Source organism: Dendropsophus ebraccatus, chromosome 14, assembly GCF_027789765.1.
Source record: "Dendropsophus ebraccatus isolate aDenEbr1 chromosome 14, aDenEbr1.pat, whole genome shotgun sequence".
Taxonomy (NCBI): Eukaryota; Metazoa; Chordata; class Amphibia; order Anura; family Hylidae; genus Dendropsophus; species Dendropsophus ebraccatus.
The window spans coordinates 53,647,623-53,674,039 of record NC_091467.1 but is presented as its reverse complement, the minus strand read 5'-3'; the positions used below and the strand labels follow the sequence as shown (position 1 = coordinate 53,674,039).

General features: G+C 50.4%; 1 protein-coding gene, 3 non-coding genes and 9 pseudogenes across 4 annotated transcripts in view; 1 reads left to right on the top strand and 12 right to left on the bottom strand.

Annotated features, from left to right (window-relative positions):
* Positions 1-209: 209 nt before the first annotated feature.
* LOC138773456 (U2 spliceosomal RNA) lies at positions 210-381 on the bottom strand (annotated as a pseudogene).
* Positions 382-2,655: 2,274 nt separating this feature from the next.
* LOC138773455 (U2 spliceosomal RNA) lies at positions 2,656-2,827 on the bottom strand (annotated as a pseudogene).
* A 2,275-nt stretch (positions 2,828-5,102) lies between these two features.
* LOC138773540 (U2 spliceosomal RNA) lies at positions 5,103-5,273 on the bottom strand (annotated as a pseudogene).
* Positions 5,274-7,553: 2,280 nt separating this feature from the next.
* On the bottom strand, positions 7,554-7,726 carry LOC138773470 (U2 spliceosomal RNA; annotated as a pseudogene).
* Positions 7,727-9,985: 2,259 nt separating this feature from the next.
* LOC138773454 (U2 spliceosomal RNA) lies at positions 9,986-10,157 on the bottom strand (annotated as a pseudogene).
* Positions 10,158-12,420: 2,263 nt separating this feature from the next.
* On the bottom strand, positions 12,421-12,592 carry LOC138773453 (U2 spliceosomal RNA; annotated as a pseudogene).
* A 2,254-nt stretch (positions 12,593-14,846) lies between these two features.
* LOC138773547 (U2 spliceosomal RNA) lies at positions 14,847-15,037 on the bottom strand. Its single transcript, XR_011360180.1, has one exon. It is a non-coding gene; the product is annotated as a U2 spliceosomal RNA (small nuclear RNA).
* A 974-nt stretch (positions 15,038-16,011) lies between these two features.
* LOC138773452 (U2 spliceosomal RNA) lies at positions 16,012-16,183 on the bottom strand (annotated as a pseudogene).
* A 2,263-nt stretch (positions 16,184-18,446) lies between these two features.
* On the bottom strand, positions 18,447-18,618 carry LOC138773451 (U2 spliceosomal RNA; annotated as a pseudogene).
* A 2,263-nt stretch (positions 18,619-20,881) lies between these two features.
* On the bottom strand, positions 20,882-21,072 carry LOC138773432 (U2 spliceosomal RNA). Its single transcript, XR_011360129.1, has one exon. It is a non-coding gene; the product is annotated as a U2 spliceosomal RNA (small nuclear RNA).
* Positions 21,073-22,046: 974 nt separating this feature from the next.
* LOC138773449 (U2 spliceosomal RNA) lies at positions 22,047-22,218 on the bottom strand (annotated as a pseudogene).
* Positions 22,219-24,480: 2,262 nt separating this feature from the next.
* LOC138773313 (U2 spliceosomal RNA) lies at positions 24,481-24,671 on the bottom strand. The gene has a single exon (XR_011360020.1). It is a non-coding gene; the product is annotated as a U2 spliceosomal RNA (small nuclear RNA).
* Positions 24,672-26,048: 1,377 nt separating this feature from the next.
* Positions 26,049-26,417, top strand: part of NKAIN4 (sodium/potassium transporting ATPase interacting 4) — a 104,856-nt gene continuing 104,487 nt past the window's right edge. Inside the window, exon 1 of the mRNA XM_069953584.1 lies at positions 26,049-26,066. Within this exon, the coding sequence (XP_069809685.1) occupies positions 26,049-26,066 (18 nt within the window). The remainder of the gene's footprint in view (positions 26,067-26,417) is intronic.

Here is a 26,417-nt window from a genome sequence, read left to right as displayed (position 1 = left end):
GTAAACAACTCTGCCAGTTGGTTGCCATGGCAACAGAGGCCAGCAAGTCTTGGACAAACAAACTTTTCGTAGCCACACTCGGCTAATTTTTCGGGGTCGGTCCACCTGCGCACAACACACTCTCGGGATGTTTCTTGCAAAACAGTAGTTTCAGGTGCAGCCGCTTGTTTTCCTTCTTCATTCTTTTGCTCTGTTTTTGCAAACTCATTAGGGGGTGCACTGAACCTGGAGGCACTGCAATACCAGGTCAATGCCTGGAGAGGACAGAGCAAGCTCTTTTTCCATCTCCCTGTTCTAAAAATCCATTTAATATATGGTCCCCAGATAGGGGACGTATCAGATATTAAACTGATAAGAACAGATTTTTTTGATTGAAAATATCTTTATTACAATCAGTCGTCGTCAGGCATACATAAACTGTGACGCAGCACAGTTCAATAAATAAGACACTACATACTCAGCACCATGGTACAACATACAGCACAGGCTCCCTACGCTATACATCATACCACCCGCTACACTAACATTCCTGCATACCTTAACAATCCTAAAACAACAAACAATAAAGCAATACAGACAAGTGATGGGGTAAGGGGGGTGGGAGAGAGGGGGGTAGGGAGGGGAAATCACAGGCCCGAAGCTTTATTGAAAGACAACACAACACAAGGGGAGAGGGGAGAGGAGATGGGTATCAATCCTCTTCTTCCTGGTCCGATCTGTCCATTGATGGAAATAGTCCTCTGAGCAGGCTGTGGACCAGCCTGCGGCAGTCCAGAAAGGACATCCTCTCCTTCTTCAGAATGAGGCGGTTCCTGGCAAGCCATATAGCGTCCTTAAAACAGTTCATAAGGCGCCAGGCCTCCCGGGTTGCCTCATCGCCGAAATTCCCAGGGAACAGGCCGTACAGCACACGCGCAGTGCGTTAGCTGTTCCTGGGCACACAGTCCACTGAGTTCAAGTTCCAGGGCGTCCAACAGGGCCTGAGCAAACGGACACTGCCAAAAGAGGTGCGAAGATGTTTTCCTCCACGAAGGGGCACCGGTGGGCAGTACCGCGCGTTTTGCACAGGTTGCGGGCATGCATGAATGACCTCAAAGGCAGTCCCCCTGATGGCCATGCCAAGACAAGTCCTTGTGCCCGTTGGTCAGCTTTGCCGAAGCCACATTTGTCCATACAGTCTCTGCGGTGGCCGCAGCGAGCCCTGGAACGAGCTCCATAGAGTCCTGTGCTCTGATGAGCTGTGGACAGTTTGTTGGCTTTCCACAAGTCGGGCTTGAGTCCCTCCAGTTGGTGTTCCCATCACAAACTTGACCGACGCCCCCGTAGAACCAGGGAGTGTGCCAGTTGTAAGGGATGGAGCTGTCCCACTTGTCCCAGCTCAGACCCCTCCAGAGGGGGAGGAGAACAGGCGAGACATGGACCTGCCCGCAGAGCCATTCTTCTGTTGCAGAGTCCCTCCGCACACAGTCACAATACAAAGGCTGCCCGCAGCAAGGTAGGGATATCCGGAACACCTTTTCCGCCCTTGCGGGGTTCCTTGTACATCACGGAGCGCTTCACTCTGTCCATTTTGGAGCCCCAGATGAAACAAACACGGTCCGGTGATGGCCCTGCAGACGGTGACATGGGGGGGCCAGGCCTGTGCTACTACACTTGATCTTAGCCAAAAGGCCGAGAAGCGATGGCCACAACGGTTTCCCCGAAAACTCCCCTTCTCGGACACCACGTCCTTCTTGTTAAGGCGAAGCCAGACATACATACCCTATTATGCGCTCCACCCTCTCAGATGGCGGACCGGACGTGCTTTCACACTGCATCTCCTATTGCCTAGCACTGCCTCTGTCTTCCTTTCTGCTCTCAAATCTGAATAGCTCCACCCCCCAATCACACTGCGTCTGCTTCCACCTGATGGATGGCAGACATACACGTCTCTGTCTCTGTCTCCGTCTCTGTCTGGCATACATGACATGCAGCTAGCTCTTTGGCTGGCTGTCTCTGTAGCTGGCTGGCTGTCTCTGTGGCTGGCTGCCTAGCTGGCTAGCTTATTATTAGTACCTACCTACCTACCTACCTACCTACCTATCTATCTATCTATCTATCTATCTATCTATCTATCTATCTATCTATCTATCTAATCTATCCTATCTATCCTATCTATTCTATCTAATGTATCTAATCTATCTATCAAAGAACATGGAGGGTGAATTCTCCCAGCTGGAGCCGTAGGCAGGCAGCATCAGCAGGATACATCGGCCGGCCACCAGGAAATCAAATCCAAAGGAAACGGTTTAATAAACTGCACCTACCTTTCCACCTACCTGCTCGGTCGCTTGACCGGCTGCAACTGAGCTGCTTGTTGTGCTGGCAGCTGTGTATAGCAGCAAAGCCTTGATGACATCACGTCCCGCGATGACATCACCAGCACTGGCCCGGCAGCCAAGTTGTAAACAACTCTGCCAGTTGGTTGCCATGGCAACAGAGGCCAGCAAGTCTTGGACAAACAAACTTTTCGTAGCCACACTCGGGCTAATTTTTCGGGGTCGGTCCACCTGCGCACAACACACTCGAGGGATGTTTCTTGCAAAAACAGTAGTTTCAGGTGCAGCCGGCTTGTTTCCTTCTTCATTCTTTTGCTCTGTTTTTTGCAAACTCATTAGGGGGTGCACTGAACCTGGAGGCACTGCAATACCAGGTCAATGCCTGGAGAGGACAGAGCAAGCTCTTTTTCCATCTCCCTGTTCTAAAAATCCATTTAATATATGGTCCCCAGATAGGGGACGTATCAGATATTAAACTGATAAGAACAGATTTTTTTGATTGAAAATATCTTTATTACAATCAGTCGTCGTCAGGCATACATAAACTGTGACGCAGCACAGTTCAATAAATAAGACACTACATACTCAGCACCATGGTACAACATACAGCACAGGCTCCCTACGCTATACATCATACCACCCGCTACACTAACATTCCTGCATACCTTAACAATCCTAAAACAACAAACAATAAAGCAATACAGACAAGTGATGGGGGTAAGGGGGGTGGAGAGAGGGGGGTAGGGAGGGGAAATCACAGGCCCGAAGCTTTATTGAAAGACAACACAACACAAGGGGAGAGGGGGAAGGAGAGGGGTATCAATCCTCTTCTTCCTGGTCCGATCTGTCCATGATGGAATAGTCTCTGAGCAGGCTGTGGACCAGCCTGCGGCAGTCCAGAAAGGACATCCTCTCCTTCTTCAGAATGAGGCGGTTCCTGGCAAGCCATATAGCGTCCTTAAAACAGTTCATAAGGCGCCAGGCCTCCCGGGTTGCCTCATCGCCGAAATTCCCAGGGAACAGGCCGTACAGCACCGCGCAGTGCGTTAGCCTGTTCCTGGGCACACAGTCACTGAGTTCAAGTTCCAGGGCGTCCAACAGCCCTGAGCAAACGGACACTGCCAAAAGAGGTGCGAAGATGTTTCCTCCACGAAGGGGCACCGGGGGGCAGTACCGCGTTTTGCACAGGTTGCGGGCATGCATGAATGACCTCAAAGGCAGGTCCCCCCTGAATGGCCATCCAAGACAAGTCCTTGTGCCCGTTGGTCAGCTTTGCCGAAGCCACATTTGTCCATACAGTCTCTGCGGTGGCCGCAGCGAGCCCTGGAACGAGCTCCATAGAGTCCTGTGCTCTGATGAGCTTGTGGACAGTTTTTGGCTTCCACAAGTCGGGCTTGAGTCCCTCCAGTTGGTGTTCCCTCACAAACTTGACGACGCCCCCGTAGAACCAGGGAGTGTGCCAGTTGTAAGGGATGGAGCTGTCCCACTTGTCCCAGCTCAGACCCCTCCAGAGGGGGAGGAGGAACAGGCGAGACATGGACCTGCCCGCAGAGCCATTCTTCTGTTGCAGAGTCCTCCGCACACAGTCACATACAAAGGCTGCCCGCAGCAAGGTAGGGATATCCGGAACACCTTTTCCGCCCTTGCGGGGTCCTTGTACATCACGGAGCGCTTCACTCTGTCCATTTTGGAGCCCCAGATGAAACAAAACACGGTCCTGGTGATGGCCCTGCAGACGGTGACATGGGGGGGCCAGGCCTGTGCTACTACACTTGATCTTAGCCAAAAGGCCGAGAAGCGATGGCCACAACGGTTTCCCGAAAACTCCCCTTCTCGGACACCACGTCCTTCTTGTTAAGGCGAAGCCAGACATACATACCCTATTATGCGCTCCACCCTCTCAGATGGCGGACCGGACGTGCTTTCACACTGCATCTCCTATTGCCTAGCACTGCCTCTGTCTTCCTTTCTGCTCTCAAATCTGAATAGCTCCACCCCCCAATCACACTGCGTCTGCTTCCACCTGATGGATGGCAGACATACACGTCTCTGTCTCTGTCTCCGTCTCTGTCTGGCATACATGACATGCAGCTAGCTCTTTGGCTGGCTGTCTCTGTAGCTGGCTGGCTGTCTCTGTGGCTGGCTGCCTAGCTGGCTAGCTTATTATTAGTACCTACCTACCTACCTACCTACCTACCTATCTATCTATCTATCTATCTATCTATCTATCTATCTATCTATCTATCTATCTATCTATCTATCTAATCTATCCTATCTATCCTATCTATTCTATCTAATGTATCTAATCTATCTATCAAAGAACATGGAGGGTGAATTCTCCCAGCTGGAGCCGTAGGCAGGCAGCATCAGCAGGATACATCGGCCGGCCACCAGGAAATCAAATCCAAAGGAAACGGTTTAATAAACTGCACCTACCTTTCCACCTACCTGCTCGTCGCTTGACCGGCTGCAACTGAGCTGCTTGTTGTGCTGGCAGCTGTGTATAGCAGCAAAGCCTTGATGACATCACGTCCGCGATGACATCACCAGCACTGGCCCGGCAGCCAAGTTGGTAAACAACTCTGCCAGTTGGTTTGCCATGGCAACAGAGGCCAGCAAGTCTTGGACAAACAAACTTTTCGTAGGCCACACTCGGGCTAATTTTTCGGGGTCGGTCCACCTGCGCACAACACACTCGAGGGATGTTTCTTGCAAAACAGTAGTTTCAGGTGCAGCCGGCTTGTTTCCTTCTTCATTCTTTTGCTCTGTTTTTTGCAAACTCATTAGGGGTGCACTGAACCTGGAGGCACTGCAATACCAGGTCAATGCCTGGAGAGGACAGAGCAAGCTCTTTTCCATCTCCCTGTTCTAAAAATCCATTTAATATATGGTCCCCAGATAGGGGACGTATCAGATATTAAACTGATAAGAACAGATTTTTTTGATTGAAAATATCTTTATTACAATCAGTCGTCGTCAGGCATACATAAACTGTGACGCAGCACAGTTCAATAAATAAGACACTACATACTCAGCACCATGGTACAACATACAGCACAGGCTCCCTACGCTATACATCATACCACCCGCTACAACTAACATTCCTGCATACCTTAACAATCCTAAAACAACAAACAATAAAGCAATACAGACAAGTGATGGGGTAAGGGGGGTGGGAGAGAGGGGGGTAGGGAGGGGAAACTCACAGGCCCGAAGCTTTATTGAAAGACAACACAACACAAGGGGAGAGGGGGAAGGAGAGGGGTATCAATCCTCTTCTTCCTGGTCCGATCTGTCCATGATGGAATAGTCCTCTGAGCAGGCTGTGGACCAGCCTGCGGCAGTCCAGAAAGGACATCCTCTCCTTCTTCAGAATGAGGCGGTTCCTGGCAAGCCATATAGCGTCCTTAAAACAGTTCATAAGGCGCCAGGCCTCCCGGGTTGCCTCATCGCCGAAATTCCCAGGGAAACAGGCCGTACAGCAACCGCGCAGTGCGTTAGAGCCTGTTCCTGGGCACACAGTCACTGAGTTCAAGTTCCAGGGCGTCCAACAGGCCCTGAGCAAACGGACACTGCCAAAGAGGTGCGAAGATGTTTCCTCCACGAAGGGGCACCGGGGGGCAGTACCCCCTCCGCGTTTTGCACAGGTTGCGGGCATGCATGAATGACCTCAAAGGCAGTCCCCCCTGAATGGCCATCCAAGACAAGTCCTTGTGCCCGTTGGTCAGCTTTGGCCGAAGCCACATTTGTCCATACAGTCTCTGCGGTTGGCCGCAGCGAGCCCCTGGAACGAGCTCCATAGAGTCCTGTGCTCTGATGAGCTTGTGGACAGTTTTTGGCTTCCACAAGTCGGGCTTGAGTCCCTCCAGTTGGTGTTCCCTCACAAACTTGACGACGCCCCGTAGAACCAGGGAGTGTGCCAGTTGTAAGGGATGGAGCTGTCCCACTTGTCCCAGCTCAGACCCCTCCAGAGGGGGGAGGAGGAACAGGCGAGACATGGACCTGCCCGCAGAGCCATTTTTCTGTTGCAGAGTCCTCCGCACACAGTCACATACAAAGGCTGCCCGCAGCAAGGTAGGGATATCCGGAACACCTTTTCCGCCCTTGCGGGGTTCCTTGTACATCACGGAGCGCTTCACTCTGTCCATTTTGGAGCCCCAGATGAAACAAAACACGGTCCTGGTGATGGCCCTGCAGACGGTGACATGGGGGGGCCAGGCCTGTGCTACTACACTTGATCTTAGCCAAAAGGCCGAGAAGCGATGGCCACAACGGTTTCCCGAAAACTCCCCTTCTCGGACACCACGTCCTTCTTGTTAAGGCGAAGCCAGACATACATACCCTATTATGCGCTCCACCCTCTCAGATGGCGGACCGGACGTGCTTTCACACTGCATCTCCTATTGCCTAGCACTGCCTCTGTCTTCCTTTCTGCTCTCAAATCTGAATAGCTCCACCCCCCAATCACACTGCGTCTGCTTCCACCTGATGGATGGCAGACATACACGTCTCTGTCTCTGTCTCCGTCTCTGTCTGGCATACATGACATGCAGCTAGCTCTTTGGCTGGCTGTCTCTGTAGCTGGCTGGCTGTCTCTGTGGCTGGCTGCCTAGCTGGCTAGCTTATTATTAGTACCTACCTACCTACCTACCTACCTATCTATCTATCTATCTATCTATCTATCTATCTATCTATCTATCTATCTATCTATCTAATCTATCCTATCTATCCTATCTATTCTATCTAATGTATCTAATCTATCTATCAAAGAACATGGAGGGTGAATTCTCCCAGCTGGAGCCGTAGGCAGGCAGCATCAGCAGGATACATCGGCCGGCCACCAGGAAATCAAATCCAAAGGAAACGGTTTAATAAACTGCACCTACCTTTCCACCTACCTGCTCGGTCGCTTGACCGGCTGCAACTGAGCTGCTTGTTGTGCTGGCAGCTGTGTATAGCAGCAAAGCCTTGATGACATCACGTCCCGCGATGACATCACCAGCACTGGCCCGGCAGCCAAGTTGTAAACAACTCTGCCAGTTGGTTGCCATGGCAACAGAGGCCAGCAAGTCTTGGACAAACAAACTTTTCGTAGCCACACTCGGGCTAATTTTTTCGGGGTCGGTCCACCTGCGCACAACACACTCGAGGGATGTTTCTTGCAAAACAGTAGTTTCAGGTGCAGCCGGCTTGTTTCCTTCTTCATTCTTTTGCTCTGTTTTTTGCAAACTCATTAGGGGGTGCACTGAACCTGGAGGCACTGCAATACCAGGTCAATGCCTGGAGAGGACAGAGCAAGCTCTTTTTCCATCTCCCTGTTCTAAAAATCCATTTAATATATGGTCCCCAGATAGGGGACGTATCAGATATTAAACTGATAAGAACAGATTTTTTTTGATTGAAAATATCTTTATTACAATCAGTCGTCGTCAGGCATACATAAACTGTGACGCAGCACAGTTCAATAAATAAGACACTACATACTCAGCACCATGGTACAACATACAGCACAGGCTCCCTACGCTATACATCATACCACCCGCTACACTAACATTCCTGCATACCTTAACAATCCTAAAACAACAAACAATAAAGCAATACAGACAAGTGATGGGGTAAGGGGGGTGGGAGAGAGGGGGGTAGGGAGGGGAAATCACAGGCCCGAAGCTTTATTGAAAGACAACACAACACAAGGGGAGAGGGGGAAGGAGAGGGGTATCAATCCTCTTCTTCCTGGTCCGATCTGTCCATGATGGAATAGTCTCTGAGCAGGCTGTGGACCAGCCTGCGGCAGTCCAGAAAGGACATCCTCTCCTTCTTCAGAATGAGGCGGTTCCTGGCAAGCCATATAGCGTCCTTAAAACAGTTCATAAGGCGCCAGGCCTCCCGGGTTGCCTCATCGCCGAAATTCCCAGGGAACAGGCCGTACAGCACCGCGCAGTGCGTTAGCCTGTTCCTGGGCACACAGTCACTGAGTTCAAGTTCCAGGGCGTCCAACAGGCCCTGAGCAAACGGACACTGCCAAAAGAGGTGCGAAGATGTTTCCTCCACGAAGGGGCACCGGGGGCAGTACCGCGTTTTGCACAGGTTGCGGGCATGCATGAATGACCTCAAAGGCAGTCCCCCCTGAATGGCCATCCAAGACAAGTCCTTGTGCCCGTTGGTCAGCTTTGCCGAAGCCACATTTGTCCATACAGTCTCTGCGGTGGCCGCAGCGAGCCCTGGAACGAGCTCCATAGAGTCCTGTGCTCTGATGAGCTTGTGGACAGTTTTTGGCTTCCACAAGTCGGGCTTGAGTCCCTCCAGTTGGTGTTCCCTCACAAACTTGACGACGCCCCCGTAGAACCAGGGAGTGTGCCAGTTGTAAGGGATGGAGCTGTCCCACTTGTCCCAGCTCAGACCCCTCCAGAGGGGGAGGAGGAACAGGCGAGACATGGACCTGCCCGCAGAGCCATTCTTCTGTTGCAGAGTCCTCCGCACACAGTCACATACAAAGGCTGCCCGCAGCAAGGTAGGGATATCCGGAACACCTTTTCCGCCCTTGCGGGGTTCCTTGTACATCACGGAGCGCTTCACTCTGTCCATTTTGGAGCCCCAGATGAAACAAAACACGGTCCTGGTGATGGCCCTGCAGACGGTGACATGGGGGGGCCAGGCCTGTGCTACTACACTTGATCTTAGCCAAAAGGCCGAGAAGCGATGGCCACAACGGTTTCCCGAAAACTCCCCTTCTCGGACACCACGTCCTTCTTGTTAAGGCGAAGCCAGACATACATACCCTATTATGCGCTCCACCCTCTCAGATGGCGGACCGGACGTGCTTTCACACTGCATCTCCTATTGCCTAGCACTGCCTCTGTCTTCCTTTCTGCTCTCAAATCTGAATAGCTCCACCCCCCAATCACACTGCGTCTGCTTCCACCTGATGGATGGCAGACATACACGTCTCTGTCTCTGTCTCCGTCTCTGTCTGGCATACATGACATGCAGCTAGCTCTTTGGCTGGCTGTCTCTGTAGCTGGCTGGCTGTCTCTGTGGCTGGCTGCCTAGCTGGCTAGCTTATTATTAGTACCTACCTACCTACCTACCTATCTATCTATCTATCTATCTATCTATCTATCTATCTATCTATCTATCTATCTATCTAATCTATCCTATCTATCCTATCTATTCTATCTAATGTATCTAATCTATCTATCAAAGAACATGGAGGGTGAATTCTCCCAGCTGGAGCCGTAGGCAGGCAGCATCAGCAGGATACATCGGCCGGCCACCAGGAAATCAAATCCAAAGGAAACGGTTTAATAAACTGCACCTACCTTTCCACCTACCTGCTCGGTCGCTTGACCGGCTGCAACTGAGCTGCTTGTTGTGCTGGCAGCTGTGTATAGCAGCAAAGCCTTGATGACATCACGTCCCGCGATGACATCACCAGCACTGGCCCGGCAGCCAAGTTGTAAACAACTCTGCCAGTTGGTTGCCATGGCAACAGAGGCCAGCAAGTCTTGGACAAACAAACTTTTCGTAGCCACACTCGGGCTAATTTTTCGGGGTCGGTCCACCTGCGCACAACACACTCGAGGGATGTTTCTTGCAAAACAGTAGTTTCAGGTGCAGCCGGCTTGTTTCCTTCTTCATTCTTTTGCTCTGTTTTTTGCAAACTCATTAGGGGGTGCACTGAACCTGGAGGCACTGCAATACCAGGTCAATGCCTGGAGAGGACAGAGCAAGCTCTTTTTCCATCTCCCTGTTCTAAAAATCCATTTAATATATGGTCCCCAGATAGGGGACGTATCAGATATTAAACTGATAAGAACAGATTTTTTTGATTGAAAATATCTTTATTACAATCAGTCGTCGTCAGGCATACATAAACTGTGACGCAGCACAGTTCAATAAATAAGACACTACATACTCAGCACCATGGTACAACATACAGCACAGGCTCCCTACGCTATACATCATACCACCCGCTACACTAACATTCCTGCATACCTTAACAATCCTAAAACAACAAACAATAAAGCAATACAGACAAGTGATGGGGTAAGGGGGGTGGGAGAGAGGGGGGTAGGGAGGGGAAATCACAGGCCCGAAGCTTTATTGAAAGACAACACAACACAAGGGGAGAGGGGGAAGGAGAGGGGTATCAATCCTCTTCTTCCTGGTCCGATCTGTCCATGATGGAATAGTCTCTGAGCAGGCTGTGGACCAGCCTGCGGCAGTCCAGAAAGGACATCCTCTCCTTCTTCAGAATGAGGCGGTTCCTGGCAAGCCATATAGCGTCCTTAAAACAGTTCATAAGGCGCCAGGCCTCCCGGGTTGCCTCATCGCCGAAATTCCCAGGGAACAGGCCGTACAGCACCGCGCAGTGCGTTAGCCTGTTCCTGGGCACACAGTCACTGAGTTCAAGTTCCAGGGCGTCCAACAGGCCCTGAGCAAACGGACACTGCCAAAAGAGGTGCGAAGATGTTTCCTCCACGAAGGGGCACCGGGGGCAGTACCGCGTTTTGCACAGGTTGCGGGCATGCATGAATGACCTCAAAGGCAGTCCCCCCTGAATGGCCATCCAAGACAAGTCCTTGTGCCCGTTGGTCAGCTTTGCCGAAGCCACATTTGTCCATACAGTCTCTGCGGTGGCCGCAGCGAGCCCTGGAACGAGCTCCATAGAGTCCTGTGCTCTGATGAGCTTGTGGACAGTTTTTGGCTTCCACAAGTCGGGCTTGAGTCCCTCCAGTTGGTGTTCCCTCACAAACTTGACGACGCCCCCGTAGAACCAGGGAGTGTGCCAGTTGTAAGGGATGGAGCTGTCCCACTTGTCCCAGCTCAGACCCCTCCAGAGGGGGAGGAGGAACAGGCGAGACATGGACCTGCCCGCAGAGCCATTCTTCTGTTGCAGAGTCCTCCGCACACAGTCACATACAAAGGCTGCCCGCAGCAAGGTAGGGATATCCGGAACACCTTTTCCGCCCTTGCGGGGTTCCTTGTACATCACGGAGCGCTTCACTCTGTCCATTTTGGAGCCCCAGATGAAACAAAACACGGTCCTGGTGATGGCCCTGCAGACGGTGACATGGGGGGGCCAGGCCTGTGCTACTACACTTGATCTTAGCCAAAAGGCCGAGAAGCGATGGCCACAACGGTTTCCCGAAAACTCCCCTTCTCGGACACCACGTCCTTCTTGTTAAGGCGAAGCCAGACATACATACCCTATTATGCGCTCCACCCTCTCAGATGGCGGACCGGACGTGCTTTCACACTGCATCTCCTATTGCCTAGCACTGCCTCTGTCTTCCTTTCTGCTCTCAAATCTGAATAGCTCCACCCCCCAATCACACTGCGTCTGCTTCCACCTGATGGATGGCAGACATACACGTCTCTGTCTCTGTCTCCGTCTCTGTCTGGCATACATGACATGCAGCTAGCTCTTTGGCTGGCTGTCTCTGTAGCTGGCTGGCTGTCTCTGTGGCTGGCTGCCTAGCTGGCTAGCTTATTATTAGTACCTACCTACCTACCTACCTACCTACCTATCTATCTATCTATCTATCTATCTATCTATCTATCTATCTATCTATCTATCTAATCTATCCTATCTATCCTATCTATTCTATCTAATGTATCTAATCTATCTATCAAAGAACATGGAGGGTGAATTCTCCCAGCTGGAGCCGTAGGCAGGCAGCATCAGCAGGATACATCGGCCGGCCACCAGGAAATCAAATCCAAAGGAAACGGTTTAATAAACTGCACCTACCTTTCCACCTACCTGCTCGGTCGCTTGACCGGCTGCAACTGAGCTGCTTGTTGTGCTGGCAGCTGTGTATAGCAGCAAAGCCTTGATGACATCACGTCCCGCGATGACATCACCAGCACTGGCCCGGCAGCCAAGTTGTAAACAACTCTGCCAGTTGGTTGCCATGGCAACAGAGGCCAGCAAGTCTTGGACAAACAAACTTTTCGTAGCCACACTCGGGCTAATTTTTCGGGGTCGGTCCACCTGCGCACAACACACTCGAGGGATGTTTCTTGCAAAACAGTAGTTTCAGGTGCAGCCGGCTTGTTTCCTTCTTCATTCTTTTGCTCTGTTTTTTGCAAACTCATTAGGGGGTGCACTGAACCTGGAGGCACTGCAATACCAGGTCAATGCCTGGAGAGGACAGAGCAAGCTCTTTTTCCATCTCCCTGTTCTAAAAATCCATTTAATATATGGTCCCCAGATAGGGGACGTATCAGATATTAAACTGATAAGAACAGATTTTTTTGATTGAAAATATCTTTATTACAATCAGTCGTCGTCAGGCATACATAAACTGTGACGCAGCACAGTTCAATAAATAAGACACTACATACTCAGCACCATGGTACAACATACAGCACAGGCTCCCTACGCTATACATCATACCACCCGCTACACTAACATTCCTGCATACCTTAACAATCCTAAAACAACAAACAATAAAGCAATACAGACAAGTGATGGGGTAAGGGGGGTGGGAGAGAGGGGGGTAGGGAGGGGAAATCACAGGCCCGAAGCTTTATTGAAAGACAACACAACACAAGGGGAGAGGGGGAAGGAGAGGGGTATCAATCCTCTTCTTCCTGGTCCGATCTGTCCATGATGGAATAGTCTCTGAGCAGGCTGTGGACCAGCCTGCGGCAGTCCAGAAAGGACATCCTCTCCTTCTTCAGAATGAGGCGGTTCCTGGCAAGCCATATAGCGTCCTTAAAACAGTTCATAAGGCGCCAGGCCTCCCGGGTTGCCTCATCGCCGAAATTCCCAGGGAACAGGCCGTACAGCACCGCGCAGTGCGTTAGCCTGTTCCTGGGCACACAGTCACTGAGTTCAAGTTCCAGGGCGTCCAACAGGCCCTGAGCAAACGGACACTGCCAAAAGAGGTGCGAAGATGTTTCCTCCACGAAGGGGCACCGGGGGCAGTACCGCGTTTTGCACAGGTTGCGGGCATGCATGAATGACCTCAAAGGCAGTCCCCCCTGAATGGCCATCCAAGACAAGTCCTTGTGCCCGTTGGTCAGCTTTGCCGAAGCCACATTTGTCCATACAGTCTCTGCGGTGGCCGCAGCGAGCCCTGGAACGAGCTCCATAGAGTCCTGTGCTCTGATGAGCTTGTGGACAGTTTTTGGCTTCCACAAGTCGGGCTTGAGTCCCTCCAGTTGGTGTTCCCTCACAAACTTGACGACGCCCCCGTAGAACCAGGGAGTGTGCCAGTTGTAAGGGATGGAGCTGTCCCACTTGTCCCAGCTCAGACCCCTCCAGAGGGGGAGGAGGAACAGGCGAGACATGGACCTGCCCGCAGAGCCATTCTTCTGTTGCAGAGTCCTCCGCACACAGTCACATACAAAGGCTGCCCGCAGCAAGGTAGGGATATCCGGAACACCTTTTCCGCCCTTGCGGGGTTCCTTGTACATCACGGAGCGCTTCACTCTGTCCATTTTGGAGCCCCAGATGAAACAAAACACGGTCCTGGTGATGGCCCTGCAGACGGTGACATGGGGGGGCCAGGCCTGTGCTACTACACTTGATCTTAGCCAAAGGCCGAGAAGCGATGGCCACAACGGTTTCCCGAAAACTCCCCTTCTCGGACACCACGTCCTTCTTGTTAAGGCGAAGCCAGACATACATACCCTATTATGCGCTCCACCCTCTCAGATGGCGGACCGGACGTGCTTTCACACTGCATCTCCTATTGCCTAGCACTGCCTCTGTCTTCCTTTCTGCTCTCAAATCTGAATAGCTCCACCCCCCAATCACACTGCGTCTGCTTCCACCTGATGGATGGCAGACATACACGTCTCTGTCTCTGTCTCCGTCTCTGTCTGGCATACATGACATGCAGCTAGCTCTTTGGCTGGCTGTCTCTGTAGCTGGCTGGCTGTCTCTGTGGCTGGCTGCCTAGCTGGCTAGCTTATTATTAGTACCTACCTACCTACCTACCTACCTATCTATCTATCTATCTATCTATCTATCTATCTATCTATCTATCTATCTAATCTATCCTATCTATCCTATCTATTCTATCTAATGTATCTAATCTATCTATCAAAGAACATGGAGGGTGAATTCTCCCAGCTGGAGCCGTAGGCAGGCAGCATCAGCAGGATACATCGGCCGGCCACCAGGAAATCAAATCCAAAGGAAACGGTTTAATAAACTGCACCTACCTTTCCACCTACCTGCTCGGTCGCTTGACCGGCTGCAACTGAGCTGCTTGTTGTGCTGGCAGCTGTGTATAGCAGCAAAGCCTTGATGACATCACGTCCCGCGATGACATCACCAGCACTGGCCCGGCAGCCAAGTTGTAAACAACTCTGCCAGTTGGTTGCCATGGCAACAGAGGCCAGCAAGTCTTGGACAAACAAACTTTTCGTAGCCACACTCGGGCTAATTTTTCGGGGTCGGTCCACCTGCGCACAACACACTCGAGGGATGTTTCTTGCAAAACAGTAGTTTCAGGTGCAGCCGGCTTGTTTCCTTCTTCATTCTTTTGCTCTGTTTTTTGCAAACTCATTAGGGGGTGCACTGAACCTGGAGGCACTGCAATACCAGGTCAATGCCTGGAGAGGACAGAGCAAGCTCTTTTTCCATCTCCCTGTTCTAAAAATCCATTTAATATATGGTCCCCAGATAGGGGACGTATCAGATATTAAACTGATAAGAACAGATACTACACTTGATCTTAGCCAAAAGGCCGAGAAGCGATGGCCACAACGGTTTCCCGAAAACTCCCCTTCTCGGACACCACGTCCTTCTTGTTAAGGCGAAGCCAGACATACATACCCTATTATGCGCTCCACCCTCTCAGATGGCGGACCGGACGTGCTTTCACACTGCATCTCCTATTGCCTAGCACTGCCTCTGTCTTCCTTTCTGCTCTCAAATCTGAATAGCTCCACCCCCCAATCACACTGCGTCTGCTTCCACCTGATGGATGGCAGACATACACGTCTCTGTCTCTGTCTCCGTCTCTGTCTGGCATACATGACATGCAGCTAGCTCTTTGGCTGGCTGTCTCTGTAGCTGGCTGGCTGTCTCTGTGGCTGGCTGCCTAGCTGGCTAGCTTATTATTAGTACCTACCTACCTACCTACCTACCTACCTATCTATCTATCTATCTATCTATCTATCTATCTATCTATCTATCTATCTATCTATCTAATCTATCCTATCTATCCTATCTATTCTATCTAATGTATCTAATCTATCTATCAAAGAACATGGAGGGTGAATTCTCCCAGCTGGAGCCGTAGGCAGGCAGCATCAGCAGGATACATCGGCCGGCCACCAGGAAATCAAATCCAAAGGAAACGGTTTAATAAACTGCACCTACCTTTCCACCTACCTGCTCGGTCGCTTGACCGGCTGCAACTGAGCTGCTTGTTGTGCTGGCAGCTGTGTATAGCAGCAAAGCCTTGATGACATCACGTCCCGCGATGACATCACCAGCACTGGCCCGGCAGCCAAGTTGTAAACAACTCTGCCAGTTGGTTGCCATGGCAACAGAGGCCAGCAAGTCTTGGACAAACAAACTTTTCGTAGCCACACTCGGGCTAATTTTTCGGGGTCGGTCCACCTGCGCACAACACACTCGAGGGATGTTTCTTGCAAAACAGTAGTTTCAGGTGCAGCCGGCTTGTTTCCTTCTTCATTCTTTTGCTCTGTTTTTTGCAAACTCATTAGGGGGTGCACTGAACCTGGAGGCACTGCAATACCAGGTCAATGCCTGGAGAGGACAGAGCAAGCTCTTTTTCCATCTCCCTGTTCTAAAAATCCATTTAATATATGGTCCCCAGATAGGGGACGTATCAGATATTAAACTGATAAGAACAGATTTTTTTGATTGAAAATATCTTTATTACAATCAGTCGTCGTCAGGCATACATAAACTGTGACGCAGCACAGTTCAATAAATAAGACACTACATACTCAGCACCATGGTACAACATACAGCACAGGCTCCCTACGCTATACATCATACCACCCGCTACACTAACATTCCTGCATACCTTAACAATCCTAAAACAACAAACAATAAAGCAATACAGACAAGTGATGGGGTAAGGGGGGTGGGAGAGAGGGGGGTAGGGAGGGGAAATCACAGGCCCGAAGCTTTATTGAAAGACAACACAACACAAGGGGAGAGGGGGAAGGAGAGGGGTATCAATCCTCTTCTTCCTGGTCCGATCTGTCCATGATGGAATAGTCTCTGAGCAGGCTGTGGACCAGCCTGCGGCAGTCCAGAAAGGACATCCTCTCCTTCTTCAGAATGAGGCGGTTCCTGGCAAGCCATATAGCGTCCTTAAAACAGTTCATAAGGCGCCAGGCCTCCCGGGTTGCCTCATCGCCGAAATTCCCAGGGAACAGGCCGTACAGCACCGCGCAGTGCGTTAGCCTGTTCCTGGGCACACAGTCACTGAGTTCAAGTTCCAGGGCGTCCAACAGGCCCTGAGCAAACGGACACTGCCAAAAGAGGTGCGAAGATGTTTCCTCCACGAAGGGGCACCGGGGGCAGTACCGCGTTTTGCACAGGTTGCGGGCATGCATGAATGACCTCAAAGGCAGTCCCCCCTGAATGGCCATCCAAGACAAGTCCTTGTGCCCGTTGGTCAGCTTTGCCGAAGCCACATTTGTCCATACAGTCTCTGCGGTGGCCGCAGCGAGCCCTGGAACGAGCTCCATAGAGTCCTGTGCTCTGATGAGCTTGTGGACAGTTTTTGGCTTCCACAAGTCGGGCTTGAGTCCCTCCAGTTGGTGTTCCCTCACAAACTTGACGACGCCCCCGTAGAACCAGGGAGTGTGCCAGTTGTAAGGGATGGAGCTGTCCCACTTGTCCCAGCTCAGACCCCTCCAGAGGGGGAGGAGGAACAGGCGAGACATGGACCTGCCCGCAGAGCCATTCTTCTGTTGCAGAGTCCTCCGCACACAGTCACATACAAAGGCTGCCCGCAGCAAGGTAGGGATATCCGGAACACCTTTTCCGCCCTTGCGGGGTTCCTTGTACATCACGGAGCGCTTCACTCTGTCCATTTTGGAGCCCCAGATGAAACAAAACACGGTCCTGGTGATGGCCCTGCAGACGGTGACATGGGGGGGCCAGGCCTGTGCTACTACACTTGATCTTAGCCAAAAGGCCGAGAAGCGATGGCCACAACGGTTTCCCGAAAACTCCCCTTCTCGGACACCACGTCCTTCTTGTTAAGGCGAAGCCAGACATACATACCCTATTATGCGCTCCACCCTCTCAGATGGCGGACCGGACGTGCTTTCACACTGCATCTCCTATTGCCTAGCACTGCCTCTGTCTTCCTTTCTGCTCTCAAATCTGAATAGCTCCACCCCCCAATCACACTGCGTCTGCTTCCACCTGATGGATGGCAGACATACACGTCTCTGTCTCTGTCTCCGTCTCTGTCTGGCATACATGACATGCAGCTAGCTCTTTGGCTGGCTGTCTCTGTAGCTGGCTGGCTGTCTCTGTGGCTGGCTGCCTAGCTGGCTAGCTTATTATTAGTACCTACCTACCTACCTACCTACCTACCTATCTATCTATCTATCTATCTATCTATCTATCTATCTATCTATCTATCTATCTAATCTATCCTATCTATCCTATCTATTCTATCTAATGTATCTAATCTATCTATCAAAGAACATGGAGGGTGAATTCTCCCAGCTGGAGCCGTAGGCAGGCAGCATCAGCAGGATACATCGGCCGGCCACCAGGAAATCAAATCCAAAGGAAACGGTTTAATAAACTGCACCTACCTTTCCACCTACCTGCTCGGTCGCTTGACCGGCTGCAACTGAGCTGCTTGTTGTGCTGGCAGCTGTGTATAGCAGCAAAGCCTTGATGACATCACGTCCCGCGATGACATCACCAGCACTGGCCCGGCAGCCAAGTTGTAAACAACTCTGCCAGTTGGTTGCCATGGCAACAGAGGCCAGCAAGTCTTGGACAAACAAACTTTTCGTAGCCACACTCGGGCTAATTTTTCGGGGTCGGTCCACCTGCGCACAACACACTCGAGGGATGTTTCTTGCAAAACAGTAGTTTCAGGTGCAGCCGGCTTGTTTCCTTCTTCATTCTTTTGCTCTGTTTTTTGCAAACTCATTAGGGGGTGCACTGAACCTGGAGGCACTGCAATACCAGGTCAATGCCTGGAGAGGACAGAGCAAGCTCTTTTTCCATCTCCCTGTTCTAAAAATCCATTTAATATATGGTCCCCAGATAGGGGACGTATCAGATATTAAACTGATAAGAACAGATTTTTTTGATTGAAAATATCTTTATTACAATCAGTCGTCGTCAGGCATACATAAACTGTGACGCAGCACAGTTCAATAAATAAGACACTACATACTCAGCACCATGGTACAACATACAGCACAGGCTCCCTACGCTATACATCATACCACCCGCTACACTAACATTCCTGCATACCTTAACAATCCTAAAACAACAAACAATAAAGCAATACAGACAAGTGATGGGGTAAGGGGGGTGGGAGAGAGGGGGGTAGGGAGGGGAAATCACAGGCCCGAAGCTTTATTGAAAGACAACACAACACAAGGGGAGAGGGGGAAGGAGAGGGGTATCAATCCTCTTCTTCCTGGTCCGATCTGTCCATGATGGAATAGTCTCTGAGCAGGCTGTGGACCAGCCTGCGGCAGTCCAGAAAGGACATCCTCTCCTTCTTCAGAATGAGGCGGTTCCTGGCAAGCCATATAGCGTCCTTAAAACAGTTCATAAGGCGCCAGGCCTCCCGGGTTGCCTCATCGCCGAAATTCCCAGGGAACAGGCCGTACAGCACCGCGCAGTGCGTTAGCCTGTTCCTGGGCACACAGTCACTGAGTTCAAGTTCCAGGGCGTCCAACAGGCCCTGAGCAAACGGACACTGCCAAAAGAGGTGCGAAGATGTTTCCTCCACGAAGGGGCACCGGGGGCAGTACCGCGTTTTGCACAGGTTGCGGGCATGCATGAATGACCTCAAAGGCAGTCCCCCCTGAATGGCCATCCAAGACAAGTCCTTGTGCCCGTTGGTCAGCTTTGCCGAAGCCACATTTGTCCATACAGTCTCTGCGGTGGCCGCAGCGAGCCCTGGAACGAGCTCCATAGAGTCCTGTGCTCTGATGAGCTTGTGGACAGTTTTTGGCTTCCACAAGTCGGGCTTGAGTCCCTCCAGTTGGTGTTCCCTCACAAACTTGACGACGCCCCCGTAGAACCAGGGAGTGTGCCAGTTGTAAGGGATGGAGCTGTCCCACTTGTCCCAGCTCAGACCCCTCCAGAGGGGGAGGAGGAACAGGCGAGACATGGACCTGCCCGCAGAGCCATTCTTCTGTTGCAGAGTCCTCCGCACACAGTCACATACAAAGGCTGCCCGCAGCAAGGTAGGGATATCCGGAACACCTTTTCCGCCCTTGCGGGGTTCCTTGTACATCACGGAGCGCTTCACTCTGTCCATTTTGGAGCCCCAGATGAAACAAAACACGGTCCTGGTGATGGCCCTGCAGACGGTGACATGGGGGGGCCAGGCCTGTGCTACTACACTTGATCTTAGCCAAAAGGCCGAGAAGCGATGGCCACAACGGTTTCCCGAAAACTCCCCTTCTCGGACACCACGTCCTTCTTGTTAAGGCGAAGCCAGACATACATACCCTATTATGCGCTCCACCCTCTCAGATGGCGGACCGGACGTGCTTTCACACTGCATCTCCTATTGCCTAGCACTGCCTCTGTCTTCCTTTCTGCTCTCAAATCTGAATAGCTCCACCCCCCAATCACACTGCGTCTGCTTCCACCTGATGGATGGCAGACATACACGTCTCTGTCTCTGTCTCCGTCTCTGTCTGGCATACATGACATGCAGCTAGCTCTTTGGCTGGCTGTCTCTGTAGCTGGCTGGCTGTCTCTGTGGCTGGCTGCCTAGCTGGCTAGCTTATTATTAGTACCTACCTACCTACCTACCTACCTACCTATCTATCTATCTATCTATCTATCTATCTATCTATCTATCTATCTATCTATCTAATCTATCCTATCTATCCTATCTATTCTATCTAATGTATCTAATCTATCTATCAAAGAACATGGAGGGTGAATTCTCCCAGCTGGAGCCGTAGGCAGGCAGCATCAGCAGGATACATCGGCCGGCCACCAGGAAATCAAATCCAAAGGAAACGGTTTAATAAACTGCACCTACCTTTCCACCTACCTGCTCGGTCGCTTGACCGGCTGCAACTGAGCTGCTTGTTGTGCTGGCAGCTGTGTATAGCAGCAAAGCCTTGATGACATCACGTCCCGCGATGACATCACCAGCACTGGCCCGGCAGCCAAGTTGTAAACAACTCTGCCAGTTGGTTGCCATGGCAACAGAGGCCAGCAAGTCTTGGACAAACAAACTTTTCGTAGCCACACTCGGGCTAATTTTTCGGGGTCGGTCCACCTGCGCACAACACACTCGAGGGATGTTTCTTGCAAAACAGTAGTTTCAGGTGCAGCCGGCTTGTTTCCTTCTTCATTCTTTTGCTCTGTTTTTTGCAAACTCATTAGGGGGTGCACTGAACCTGGAGGCACTGCAATACCAGGTCAATGCCTGGAGAGGACAGAGCAAGCTCTTTTTCCATCTCCCTGTTCTAAAAATCCATTTAATATATGGTCCCCAGATAGGGGACGTATCAGATATTAAACTGATAAGAACAGATACTACACTTGATCTTAGCCAAAAGGCCGAGAAGCGATGGCCACAACGGTTTCCCGAAAACTCCCCTTCTCGGACACCACGTCCTTCTTGTTAAGGCGAAGCCAGACATACATACCCTATTATGCGCTCCACCCTCTCAGATGGCGGACCGGACGTGCTTTCACACTGCATCTCCTATTGCCTAGCACTGCCTCTGTCTTCCTTTCTGCTCTCAAATCTGAATAGCTCCACCCCCCAATCACACTGCGTCTGCTTCCACCTGATGGATGGCAGACATACACGTCTCTGTCTCTGTCTCCGTCTCTGTCTGGCATACATGACATGCAGCTAGCTCTTTGGCTGGCTGTCTCTGTAGCTGGCTGGCTGTCTCTGTGGCTGGCTGCCTAGCTGGCTAGCTTATTATTAGTACCTACCTACCTACCTACCTACCTACCTATCTATCTATCTATCTATCTATCTATCTATCTATCTATCTATCTATCTATCTATCTAATCTATCCTATCTATCCTATCTATTCTATCTAATGTATCTAATCTATCTATCAAAGAACATGGAGGGTGAATTCTCCCAGCTGGAGCCGTAGGCAGGCAGCATCAGCAGGATACATCGGCCGGCCACCAGGAAATCAAATCCAAAGGAAACGGTTTAATAAACTGCACCTACCTTTCCACCTACCTGCTCGGTCGCTTGACCGGCTGCAACTGAGCTGCTTGTTGTGCTGGCAGCTGTGTATAGCAGCAAAGCCTTGATGACATCACGTCCCGCGATGACATCACCAGCACTGGCCCGGCAGCCAAGTTGTAAACAACTCTGCCAGTTGGTTGCCATGGCAACAGAGGCCAGCAAGTCTTGGACAAACAAACTTTTCGTAGCCACACTCGGGCTAATTTTTCGGGGTCGGTCCACCTGCGCACAACACACTCGAGGGATGTTTCTTGCAAAACAGTAGTTTCAGGTGCAGCCGGCTTGTTTCCTTCTTCATTCTTTTGCTCTGTTTTTTGCAAACTCATTAGGGGGTGCACTGAACCTGGAGGCACTGCAATACCAGGTCAATGCCTGGAGAGGACAGAGCAAGCTCTTTTTCCATCTCCCTGTTCTAAAAATCCATTTAATATATGGTCCCCAGATAGGGGACGTATCAGATATTAAACTGATAAGAACAGATTTTTTTGATTGAAAATATCTTTATTACAATCAGTCGTCGTCAGGCATACATAAACTGTGACGCAGCACAGTTCAATAAATAAGACACTACATACTCAGCACCATGGTACAACATACAGCACAGGCTCCCTACGCTATACATCATACCACCCGCTACACTAACATTCCTGCATACCTTAACAATCCTAAAACAACAAACAATAAAGCAATACAGACAAGTGATGGGGTAAGGGGGGTGGGAGAGAGGGGGGTAGGGAGGGGAAATCACAGGCCCGAAGCTTTATTGAAAGACAACACAACACAAGGGGAGAGGGGGAAGGAGAGGGGTATCAATCCTCTTCTTCCTGGTCCGATCTGTCCATGATGGAATAGTCTCTGAGCAGGCTGTGGACCAGCCTGCGGCAGTCCAGAAAGGACATCCTCTCCTTCTTCAGAATGAGGCGGTTCCTGGCAAGCCATATAGCGTCCTTAAAACAGTTCATAAGGCGCCAGGCCTCCCGGGTTGCCTCATCGCCGAAATTCCCAGGGAACAGGCCGTACAGCACCGCGCAGTGCGTTAGCCTGTTCCTGGGCACACAGTCACTGAGTTCAAGTTCCAGGGCGTCCAACAGGCCCTGAGCAAACGGACACTGCCAAAAGAGGTGCGAAGATGTTTCCTCCACGAAGGGGCACCGGGGGCAGTACCGCGTTTTGCACAGGTTGCGGGCATGCATGAATGACCTCAAGGCAGTCCCCCCTGAATGGCCATCCAAGACAAGTCCTTGTGCCCGTTGGTCAGCTTTGCCGAAGCCACATTTGTCCATACAGTCTCTGCGGTGGCCGCAGCGAGCCCTGGAACGAGCTCCATAGAGTCCTGTGCTCTGATGAGCTTGTGGACAGTTTTTGGCTTCCACAAGTCGGGCTTGAGTCCCTCCAGTTGGTGTTCCCTCACAAACTTGACGACGCCCCCGTAGAACCAGGGAGTGTGCCAGTTGTAAGGGATGGAGCTGTCCCACTTGTCCCAGCTCAGACCCCTCCAGAGGGGGAGGAGGAACAGGCGAGACATGGACCTGCCCGCAGAGCCATTCTTCTGTTGCAGAGTCCTCCGCACACAGTCACATACAAAGGCTGCCCGCAGCAAGGTAGGGATATCCGGAACACCTTTTCCGCCCTTGCGGGGTTCCTTGTACATCACGGAGCGCTTCACTCTGTCCATTTTGGAGCCCCAGATGAAACAAAACACGGTCCTGGTGATGGCCCTGCAGACGGTGACATGGGGGGGCCAGGCCTGTGCTACTACACTTGATCTTAGCCAAAAGGCCGAGAAGCGATGGCCACAACGGTTTCCCGAAAACTCCCCTTCTCGGACACCACGTCCTTCTTGTTAAGGCGAAGCCAGACATACATACCCTATTATGCGCTCCACCCTCTCAGATGGCGGACCGGACGTGCTTTCACACTGCATCTCCTATTGCCTAGCACTGCCTCTGTCTTCCTTTCTGCTCTCAAATCTGAATAGCTCCACCCCCCAATCACACTGCGTCTGCTTCCACCTGATGGATGGCAGACATACACGTCTCTGTCTCTGTCTCCGTCTCTGTCTGGCATACATGACATGCAGCTAGCTCTTTGGCTGGCTGTCTCTGTAGCTGGCTGGCTGTCTCTGTGGCTGGCTGCCTAGCTGGCTAGCTTATTATTAGTACCTACCTACCTACCTACCTACCTACCTATCTATCTATCTATCTATCTATCTATCTATCTATCTATCTATCTATCTATCTAATCTATCCTATCTATCCTATCTATTCTATCTAATGTATCTAATCTATCTATCAAAGAACATGGAGGGTGAATTCTCCCAGCTGGAGCCGTAGGCAGGCAGCATCAGCAGGATACATCGGCCGGCCACCAGGAAATCAAATCCAAAGGAAACGGTTTAATAAACTGCACCTACCTTTCCACCTACCTGCTCGGTCGCTTGACCGGCTGCAACTGAGCTGCTTGTTGTGCTGGCAGCTGTGTATAGCAGCAAAGCCTTGATGACATCACGTCCCGCGATGACATCACCAGCACTGGCCCGGCAGCCAAGTTGTAAACAACTCTGCCAGTTGGTTGCCATGGCAACAGAGGCCAGCAAGTCTTGGACAAACAAACTTTTCGTAGCCACACTCGGGCTAATTTTTCGGGGTCGGTCCACCTGCGCACAACACACTCGAGGGATGTTTCTTGCAAAACAGTAGTTTCAGGTGCAGCCGGCTTGTTTCCTTCTTCATTCTTTTGCTCTGTTTTTTGCAAACTCATTAGGGGGTGCACTGAACCTGGAGGCACTGCAATACCAGGTCAATGCCTGGAGAGGACAGAGCAAGCTCTTTTTCCATCTCCCTGTTCTAAAAATCCATTTAATATATGGTCCCCAGATAGGGGACGTATCAGATATTAAACTGATAAGAACAGATACTACACTTGATCTTAGCCAAAAGGCCGAGAAGCGATGGCCACAACGGTTTCCCGAAAACTCCCCTTCTCGGACACCACGTCCTTCTTGTTAAGGCGGCGGCGACGACGACGCTGTCAGGGTCTTTGATAAGATCAACTATAATTTTATATAATTAATATTTTTTGCCCACAATTATTAGAGTATTAAACATATTAGGGAGAGGAAAATTTTTTTTTGGGGGGGGCGGGCCGGGCCACGGGGGGTGGAAAGGCAAAACTCTAGAAATAGGTTTACCGAAAATATATTGAGTGACATATAATGTAATGCATACAGTTACAATCCAAAGATATATGGTTGTACAGGATAAAGATTCTTTTTTTTTTCTTTATACTTTTATGTATATTCCTTAGCCACTTTTACATCTCTCCTCCCATTTCAGATGGTAATGTATGTGACATTTTGGAAGCCAAAACAGCAAAGTTGATTGTAATAGAAAAGAAATCTCAATTTTTTAAATTTTTTTATTCCTTGTTCATAGTGTTTTCCTGGCTTTAGCTTCTAAAAACTGTTAGAAAAATATGTCCGTGTAAAGGCAACCTTTCTTATACATGCCCTCTATCATAAACATTCCGCTATTAATCAGAATATGAGCATAAAAAAAAAATATTAATGACATAGATAGATAGATAGATAGATAGATAGATAGATAGATAGATAGATAGATAGGTAGGTAGCCAGCCGACCTCTGACTACTGTACAGAGTGAGATGTCTGATCTGCATAACTAATAACTTCCTGTATCCATTACTGTGAAGCCCCAAGCAGGCAGCCACAGGCCACCCCGTGTCCTGAGGCTGATCAGCATTAGGACCCCACAGGCAGAGCAAAGTCAGCTCTGGTCCTGTTCCAAGTGCTTCCTCTAACTTCCTTCCTTCATGGCTGCTGGAGGCAGAACTCAAGTTTTCAGCTTCCTGGTTATTCCATCACCATTGTATAAGAAGGAGCAGATTTATTACAGCAGGTATGTCAGCTGCTATGTGGGTTGATTGACAGGGAGCATTTCTGGGACATGTTACATACAAGTGATATATGATTTAGTGATCTCACTTCAATTGATGGGGCTGCAGTCCGTTGTCTATTGATAATCATCCTGATGCTGCACTGATGAGAGAAGGAGCAATAAATGTTTGGATGTAAATAGCTCATTGGGATTACAGCTCATATTATAGGCTCCCATGGGTGCAATGCTGCCAACACTGGAAAAAGTTTCACAAAATGCTTCCACTGTATACACAGCTAATTGTGGGACCTGAGAATCCTAGTGTGCTGTAATATATCATATTACCATAGCCATATTACTACAAAAAACATATATTTTGTTGTAAAATTCAGATCCTGTTTCTTCTGGAAATGTTTGAGAAAGGCCTGCTGAACATGAAGATACAACTAAGGGTAGGTTCACACTACGGAATACGCAAAATAAGTTCCAGCTATTCCGTGGCTAGTTCACAGTTCACAGTTCACAGGGGCAGATGAATCACCTCATGCCATAGACAATATTCTGTGGCCTGGCTGATTATGCATTCCGCCTAAAGAAATGACGTGTATTCTTTCAGCGGACAGTACAATCAGCCCGGCCTTCAATAGTGTCTAGAACCTTTCAAGCTGCCGTGAACAGATATGAGCCACGGGATACGCAGAAACTTATCCGGAAAGATTCCTCTCTGTGAATTTAGCCTAACTCTGAAGCACAACAGGAACAGTGGACATCAATTCAATGAACTGTAAGTAGAGATGACCAAA